The 9,586-nt window shown below is 31.3% G+C and overlaps 1 protein-coding gene across 1 annotated transcript; it reads right to left on the bottom strand.

Moving 5' to 3' along the window:
• Nucleotides 1–3,815: 3,815 nt before the first annotated feature.
• Nucleotides 3,816–8,960, bottom strand: LOC111203409 (zinc finger protein JAGGED-like). The gene has a single exon (XM_048748013.1). The coding sequence runs from the start codon at nucleotides 8,716–8,718 to the stop codon at nucleotides 7,900–7,902; it is 819 nt and encodes a 272-aa protein (XP_048603970.1). The 5' UTR covers nucleotides 8,719–8,960; the 3' UTR covers nucleotides 3,816–7,899.
• Between the last annotated feature and the right edge of the window lie 626 nt (nucleotides 8,961–9,586).

The raw sequence follows: 9,586 nt of genomic DNA, 5'->3' as shown, positions 1-9,586 counted from the left end.
ATCTGAAACCACAATAGTGAAGAAGAGAGCTTGACAAAAAAAAACAATCATCTCCATAGCCATGGTAAGCTTCACTGAGAATATGAAGAAGGTTCCATTTGTTTAAGCTGAAATGCTCCTGCAACATCACTGAAGTGAAACCCACAAATTTTGAATCAAAATCCCTAATTACAAATAACAATTGAAAACCTCAAACTTACATGTGTAAGTTTCAATTTCACTGTTAAGAGTGTTGTCAATATAGATTCGTCGTGATTTTAACACCGATGTCGTCGTCGTCGATGTCGTCGTCATCGTCGTCGATGTCGTCGCTGGTGTCGTCGTCGGTGTCGTCGCCGGTTTCGTCGACGGAAATGTTGAGAGAAGCAAAAAAAAAATTTTATTTAATTATATTTGATATTGTATGTAGGGGTATTAAAGTCTTTTAGCCTATTAATGATGTTATATTTGTGACTTTTAGCTTAAGGTGCTATTTTAGAGATGAAAACATTAAAATGTCTATTTATGAGAATTGCCCATATGTAAATTTAACTGACCCGGGTTTAACCCTTTTCGTTTAAAAAAAAACAAATATGTAAATTTAGATTTATTTAATGGTATATAGGTGTAGAAATGAAAAATACCCAATGTTGTTCTCGACACTTATATTTATATATGCCTATGAAATAGTATTTAGAAACTGATATATTATTTATCTCACTTTTCAGTGAAAAATTAATCATCAAAAATTTATACTTGTAAGTATATAATTTATTAACATACTTACTGACTTCACCCACTTTAATTAGAGATTTGACAATACAAATATAATTATTGGCCATTATGCTAAAAATAACCTAGTAGCTAAAATAGCTAGATAATATACCAAACATTTGAATTTATATAAAAAATGAGTAGCGTACTGTATTAGTATTGATTAAGATTAATCTTCGATAGATTTCTTCTAATTATTATTATAATTACATAAAAATCTCTTCTGTTCTTTTTCGGTCAAACTATATAGCATCTTATTTTCATAGATTTATATGATGTTGTTTAATCTGTTTTTCTTACGTATACTAACCAATATTTACATTAATCAACATTTAATATAGGATGAAGTACGTAATATCTGGTGATACTGAATGCATTTAGTTAGCCATTCACGCACATTAAGAGGAATATATTTCTGATATCATATGAATAGCTTTTCTACATCTATATAGACTGCAAATTTTGCTACACATACATACGTACATGTACATTATTATATGTCTTAGTTATTCATTTTATTTGAATATGCTTAACTTGAGTACTTTAGCAAATTTTTATAATCATAAATAATATTACAAAGAAGGACATAACTTGAAATAAAAATACATAAGCAATTACGATTCTTTTTATTCGAAAAGGTAGAATTACATCTTGAGAGACAGATCAATCCCCCAATCTTTAGAACCATTAATGTTGGAACTGTTTTCACCAAAGTGTGAAACAAAATCTGCTGAGTAATGGTCACGACTTCCAATGGTTGAAATAAGATCTCTTGTGTAAATCTCAGGAATGTTAGCATTACAATTACCACGAACAAGTCTTTGCGATAAATCACGAAAAAATGAGGTTGAAGTAGATGAAGGAGATGGTTCAATATTCATGATCATACAGCCATGCTCAGAACTATACCGAATTTTCTTAAATAATGGCTGTAAATCTGGTTTGCGTTTAGAAAAATCAAATAAACTAACCCTAGTACGAGTTTTGTCAAATGAAGAGTCATTTAAAGACTGAGAAATGTTCGAGTACAGGTTAAGGTAGAAGAGGCTAGGATGCTCCGGCTCCATCTCTTTGCGTTTCATAACCATGATCTCTCTTTTGTGTGAGAACTAGTTTTCTAGCTTTGTGGGAGAACTCTATCTTGAAAGAACCACAAGTTTAAACCCTAGATTGTGAGACAGTATCTTTAATCAAACTAGTTTGCTCTATATGCACTTATGATGTCAGAAACACTGTCCTATTTATATAGTGCCAGGAAGTTAACTGTCTTAATTAAGTTTGTAATTTTGGGTGAGGTTATCTAGTACTTAAGGTATAATATTTTTATGGGTTGACAAATGCATTAATGTCATGAAACTAGAAAGAGTTATTTTCAAATTATATGGGAACAAATAAGGCCCAGTATTTATCTTTCTTCACTAAATAATATATTATGTGCTTTTATTGCTTTCATAAAGTTGGTAAATAAAATGTACAGCAAATTAATACTCAGCAATTGCTTAATTATTATTAAAATAAGTCATAAAAATTAATGCATGTAATATGTATCATTTGCCCTGTTATGGAACGCGGTAGGCGCTAGTCGGGCGGTCGGGTTGGGCCTAGCGCCTAAAGAAAAAATCGGGGATTAATCGGAAATTATGCGGGGCGGAATTTTTAAATGGTTTACTATGTTATAAAACATGTTAATCTTTAATTGTGTATAACATTAATACATTTTCATGTTTATGATTGTATAAAACACACAAATAGAATATATAAATTTAATATAGTGTAATTTTAATCAAAATTATGAATATAAATGATATTTAGAAAATTTTAGATCAAATAAACAAATAAAAATATTATTAAAACTAAAAAAAAATTAAAAAAAAAAAAAAAAAAAAAATTAGGCGGCTAGGCGGTCATTTAGGCGGCTAGACGGTCATTTAGGCGGTCTAGGCGGAAAAAATCGGATACCCGATTTTTTAAACCGATTTGGCATAAATCGGGGCGGAAAAGTGACGCGTAGCGCCTAGGTGGCTAGGCAACCGATTTTTAGAACATGGATCATTTGTGATAGAAAAAAATACCAAAAGTACCTCATTTAGAAAAGTATTATATTATATGATTCGAATGACGTAAGATATGAAACTAATATACTATAGTATTGTTTTAAATTTATAAGATTACAGACTTCGGTTTATAACTTTTTTTTTATAACATCCCAAAAGCTTTTTAGACCCAAAGTTTAATTACCACGACGCCCGTAGAATCCACGTTTTTTTACCACTTAAAACGTTCTAAGTGGTCGGACTCGAATCCATGTGGCGGTATTCACAGCTGTGAACTCTTTACCACAAGAACCGGAGGCTTTGGTTTGTAACTTCAATATGTAACTTTATGATAATTTAAAAAAATCTTTAAAACTAAATTATTAAATTTTAGTAAACAGGTCGAGTATATAGTATCCCAAAATTATCTGATTGTTAATAAAATTATTTGTTAAAGGCTATACATCAATATTTTTTCATAAAAAGTACCAATATTCAGTTATATGTTTAATAATTTTGTTAGCAGGTTTCTGATTTGTAAAAAAAGTCACAAAATGTTCACCAACTACATTTTTATCATTTTTAGCAAGAGCTACATTAAATTGAATAATTTTGTTATTCATAATTTTATTATAAAATTTCTTAGGTAGTCAAATTACATTTATAGAGACTAATTGTTATAACACAATTTGTTATATTTCTGTTAAATATACGGAATTCTTTGATAATGAATCTACATGTTTAGTAATTGGGCTTCCTTAAGGCCTCTTTGTCGGTGGGCTGGTTTAAATGAGCTTGAGCCTCTTTCCAGTTGAATTGTGTGGGTAAAATCTACGTGTAAAATGCAGCACTGATATATTTTTTTTTTCCTGTGAGCAACATAAACAAATTCAGGCAAAACTATGCTAACCAAACCGTAAACTCTGTATCTATATTAGACAAAATAGACAGACTGATTTTTTTGCGCCATGTGCGAAGGAATCTATCTTTGAGTTTTGAGTTCTAGAAACGTGCTTGAGTTGAAAAACGGTAAATCCATCCTTTAATTTTTGAAATTCTTCTAGATATACTACAAAAAACGCAATTTTTATGGTTCCAAAACTATCTTCATCAATTAAGAACAATCTATTATAAACGTTACATAGTATTGGCGTAGCTGTTTCATACACTCCATCACCCAAATTAAGTAATTAACACTTTCATCTCTGCGTGGAGATGTGAATGCAAAGTTCTGATGTTTCTTGCTTCTGTCAGTTTTTCAAAACTTTCCAAAATAGTATACCAACCTTGTCCTGATAATAAATATCATAAATCTTTTTTTTTAAGAGGCATTCGAAAGCACCATCTACTAATTGATGCGGTTGTACATCCTCGTTTCTCATTCTCCTGCTTTCTATCCCCAATTGTGTTTGCTTCTAAAGTATTACCTTTATTTCGGTCAATTGCAATGTATCTTTTAGGTCCTTATCTACATTATTAAAAACTTTTTCATTACGTGTCTTCCAAATGTACCAAATAATCCAAGCAACACTAATGGTTATATTTTTAAAATTAATAAATTACTAATATTTATTTTTAAAGTTCTGATCACTTATAATTTAGATAAATATAGAATTAGAGAACAATTGTTTTCAATTCTACCCATCTTAGGCTTGGTGGCGACTCAGCGGCCGAGGCAAAAGAAATTTTGACAATTATTTTAATTATTATTAAATATTTCAAATCCAGTACCATTATTAAATTAAACCCTATAATTTTAGTCCAACTATAACAATAAAATAATAAAACTATAATATATTATATCTATCTTATAAATACATCCATTAAGATAAAATAAATTCATTTTTATTTTATTTCATTTTTTCTATATCAATAGAATATTAATTATTATATATTGAAAAAGTTTGATAAGAACTTAGTATTTTCTTTCTTTAAAATCTTAGATTTTATTTTTAATCCAATATTAATAATTAATCATTTCTTATTTTAAATAACAAATTAATAGACATAAACTATACTGCATACAATGTTTAGCGTTTATGATTTTAGGAAATGTTATTTTAAATGAAATATGTTTATAAAATTGGTAATACACATACAAAATTAAAGTTAATGAATCTATGATTAAAATTAGTAATAAAATTATTTAATGTATAAATAAATTAAATTATAAAATTTTGATTTATGATAACATTTTATTTTTGAAATTAAATATTCAGTATGACCCTGGTTAGATTATTTTGCTGGGTGGTGAGTATCGGTTCCTTTAAATCAAGAGTTATAAATTTTGTTAAAAAAAACTTTATTTACTATTAGTGAAACACTTTTGATACGTTTTGATTCTACGTGACATAATAATAAAATAGAAAGAAGATGCAAAAGATAAAGAGGAGGAGTTTCTTCAAAAAAATAAAGAGGAAGAGGTGAAGCAAACAACTAAGCACTCTCATTTGCAGTATCTCCATGAGTCTATATCTAATATAGAATTAAAAAATAAAATTAAAGAAAGAAAAAAAAATTAGAAAGTTTTGCAGCATAGTTGGTCTCTATCGTCATCACCACCGATCAAATCTCCATCAAACCCTTTTCTTTTTCAAAAAATAAAATAAAAAAATAAAAATAAAACTGACAAAAAGAGTGTTTCATCTGAGATATCCCAAAATAATTTGTGAAAAATCATTCACACATGTCAAGTGATGATTGATTTAAATTTTAATTATACAAATAAATTTAATAAAAATATTAGTTTTATATTGGGTTAGATATTCTTGTGAATATACCATTGAGAATGCTCTAACAAAGCCACTGTTAACTTTTTATACCAAAGGTTATGATGAAACTGTGGTAAGTCGTAAACAGTTGGATCTTGGATTTGGGAGAAACTCCTCAAACTCCGTCAGCTTGCAAAGTCCTTCTTTCATATGAGTATCTAGACTGGTTGTACAATGAGGTTTTGGACAGGCCTATGGCACCCAATGGGGAGGCTCATTGATATCACATGTGAGATTGGCACCCAAAACTTGGAACTGTTGATGTTATTGTCAGGAATGAATAGAGGTTTCAGAACTGTTGACCGCCACATTCAACATCTTGTACATGAGACTTAGTAGTTTTTGATGACTTTGGTAACGAATGGTAACGATGGTGTATTAATGATAAGAGGTGAGGATGATTATCGTGATCATTTCAGGACCACTGAAATTTGGAACCAACTAAGGCATTGTCAGGAGAAAAAGCAATGGAGTAAAATTATTTGGTCTTCTCATTGTGTTCTACAGTTTGCTTTTGTCGCTTAGCTGGCAATCAAGGATAGACTGTCTGCTGGAAGCCGGATGCATAGTTGGAGTCTGGTCAAAGGTTGTTTATTTTGTGGGGAGCCAGATGATATCACTTCTTCTTTGCTTGTCCTTATACCTTCACTTTATGGATGGTCGTGGTGGAAAACCTATTGGCCGCCGAGCCAAACTCAGATTGGGATATTACGGCGTCCATGCTAGTTTCTGGTACCTATGATGTACTCTCCTATATTCTCATTCACCTTGCATTTCAGGTAAACGGAGCTAGGCATAACCCATCTAGACCGGCGAATCAGCTTGCCAAGTTGATTGACAACACAATCAGGAATCAAATCACTTTTACAAACTATCAAAGAAGCCAAATTTGCAAGGGTTGATGCGTCGTTGGTTAGAAGGACACCCTACGTGACATATTGATTGCTCGTTTGACAAATTTTTGGGATTGTTTTTTTTCATTATTCTTTACAAATGATTAAACCTTGTACATATATTCTTTCTTGATGATTAATAAATTTAACATTTCATCAATAAAAAAAAGTTATAGTCTCCAAAGTATTCACTTATCAATCAAAGGTACGATTGTTGATAGAATGGTGTTCATGCCGTCTAAGGTAATGTATATTCTTTTTACATTCCCTGAATAGAGACTCACTTTGCATATTTTATGCTCTTTGCTTAGAATATGAACTCATTCGATGCATGCCATTAATTTTCTTTTCATAACGACATATATAAGGTGCGTTCTCATGTAATAATATACGACAATATCATATCTTGAGACTTCAGTTCATGTATTGAGACATAAACATCCTATAGCTACGTTTTGTATATTTTTATTGCCGTCGCTTGCCGCAGCGTTTGTTCGCTGAACATGGCTTTACTATTGATCATCCTTGGAATTTTTGTCCATTTATACTTAGGAGGAAACATCTGCAAAATCAAACCAGAAGTATGGTTTGCAAAGTTACTTTTCAAATCATGGAGTAACGCATTGGTTCATAATATTCGATTGGCTTTAGGGATATGAAATATAAGTTGTTCCTAATAGTTTTTTCGCACATATTTTTCTGATTAGCATAAAAACTCTACTTTTTTGGGAAATTTGAGTCAACACGGTCTCTTCAACTTACTTTTTAAAGATATACAAAACGCTCCATCGTAAATGCAAGTTCTATTCTTGGACATTGCTCTAATATAACCTTATAAGCTAAACAATATAATCATTTCGCATCGTATGCATGCTCTATTTTCGAATATAATACATTTGATTTGATGCATCTCGTTTTGTTTTAGTAGCGATTAGCGAAGGTCTTCTTTATATATAACCTATGGTGCGTACATTGTAATATACATCCATCCTGAATCTCGAATAAACTCATCTTACGTGAAACAATGAACATATATTATTATAGATAAAAAAGAACTCTATACTCATATTTCTTCATGCGTTCCCTTCCTTAATATATTCAACGCTATTACTAATAGCTTGACTAACTTGCACGAATGACTAGTTTTTTTTTATCCGTTTCCCTACATATATGAGATATATAATTTATCTAATTTTTTTTAAGACTCACGATATATAAATCACAACAATAAAAAAGAAAATCAGAGATTAAAAAAAAAAAAACCAAGACACAATGAGATATTAATAGAAGATGAAGAGATGATACAGACAAAGGAACATTTTAACTGAAATACAATAAAAAGGAGAACAACAATAATATTCATAGACAGAGATGAGGTATATGGAGAGAGGTCTCTAATAGCTATGATACCTGAAAATGAAAACCAAATAAACACACATACAATATTACTCAAAGGGATAGAGATAAATCAATGCCCCAGCTTTTAGATTTCCCTTCTTCTGTCTGGTCATCATCATCATCAATCTCGACGATCTTGTCATTCCCTACCTTTGAGATGAGATTCTCTTCGCTCAATACATTCTTTTGAGAATAGCAAACGCTAGAGAGATTGGTGGTTCGAGGAGGAGGTGGAAAAGGAGGAATGTTTCTAGGGATCATCGGGGGATTGTTGTTGTAAGAGGGTCTTGGTGCAAGTCCCACTGAAGAAGAACCATTGTTACAAGTGGTCCCAGTGAAGAAGCGGGTAGGAGTCATGCGAGGGACTATGGCCACGTTGGTGAGACCACCACTGAACGATGGGTACAATCCGGTTCTTGTACGTTTGAGTACAGGTTCAAGAGTGATCCCAAGATGATTATCATTTGATAAAGCATCTTGTGAATACCCACCTAATAGCAAATGAGGCTTGTCTAGGTAAGGGCTCAAAAAGGAGAGTCCGGGAAAGTTTGCTTCCATCTCCTTACGCTTCTTGTCCCAGTCTCGCTCCTGTTTGTGTGCGTTCTGGTGGCCACCTAGGGCTTGAGAGGTTGAGAACCGTTTGTTGCAAAAGTGACAAGTGTAGATCTTATTTGATTTTGATGGGTAAAACTTCATGATCTCACTTCCTGTTCGGACAGGATCGGATCTGAAACTAGGGTTCTCACTTCTGGACATAGCCTCCTGAGGAGACCCTAGTCTCAGATTGTTGCTCTCTGCTGCTATCTCCTTGGACTCCTCCATGGCCTCGATGACAACCGGTTGCGGTGTGGAAGAGGTTGAAGAAGACATAACAAAATCTTTTTCTTTAATTTTTTTAAGGATTCAGAAATGATCTTTATCTCTTTGTGCTATATTCGTAGAAGTGAGGACGCTATTTATTGAGAAAATAGTCTTTAGTGTTCTTCAACTATTATGGTATAAAATCTTCAAGGGTAAAATTAATCAATCTTTGAATTCATATATAAAAAAATTATGGTCGTCTCTTAAGGTATGTGATTCTACTCTGTCTTAAAATTGCATTCTTCTGTGAAACTGTGATTCCATATTTTTGAATTTTATGATCATTTTTTCTCTCTTTTGTCTTCCAAAATGACATTTTATGTGAAATATATACGAATCGATGTAAATTATATAAAATACTTTATGGTTAAAATTTGTCATTTTTTAACCATCTTGATTTTACTATAATTATCTTCCAAAGCTATATTTGTGTGAAAAATATACCACTATAATTTCCTCATCGAATATGTTGTATTTCGTGTGTGTAGTAGCAGTGTAATATATATATATATCGATATACTATTAACCAATTTTAGTTTTAAATATAATATTTTGAAAACAACATTTTTCAATTATCTTGATTTTTCTCTTTTGTATTTATGCGTACTTACGTAATATAGTACTACCATAAATCCATTTACGAAAGTTTCTTTGACAGAAGAAAAATATTAATTAAGAAACTAACTAGTCAAAGTAACATCTTTCACTATAAGGAAGGATACTGTTATTCTTCACTAAATTCATATGAAATATTTAATCACTTAAAATACAAGGAAACTGCAATGTAATATATGGAAAAGCTAACGTGGAAGATGCTTCATAAACATTGTACTTAGACTTCTTGGCCTTAACCTGTTTGACTACAGTTGGTTCTTTG

This window comes from Brassica napus, chromosome C2, assembly GCF_020379485.1.
Source record: "Brassica napus cultivar Da-Ae chromosome C2, Da-Ae, whole genome shotgun sequence".
Classification (NCBI taxonomy): Eukaryota; Viridiplantae; Streptophyta; class Magnoliopsida; order Brassicales; family Brassicaceae; genus Brassica; species Brassica napus.
This window is presented reverse-complemented; position numbering and strand designations above follow the sequence as displayed.

What these genes read in the sequence shown, in the direction of transcription:
- LOC111203409 (XM_048748013.1), bottom strand. Translation starts at nt 8,718, where the DNA reads ATGTCTTCTTCAACCTCTTCCACACCGCAACCGGTTGTCATCGAGGCC.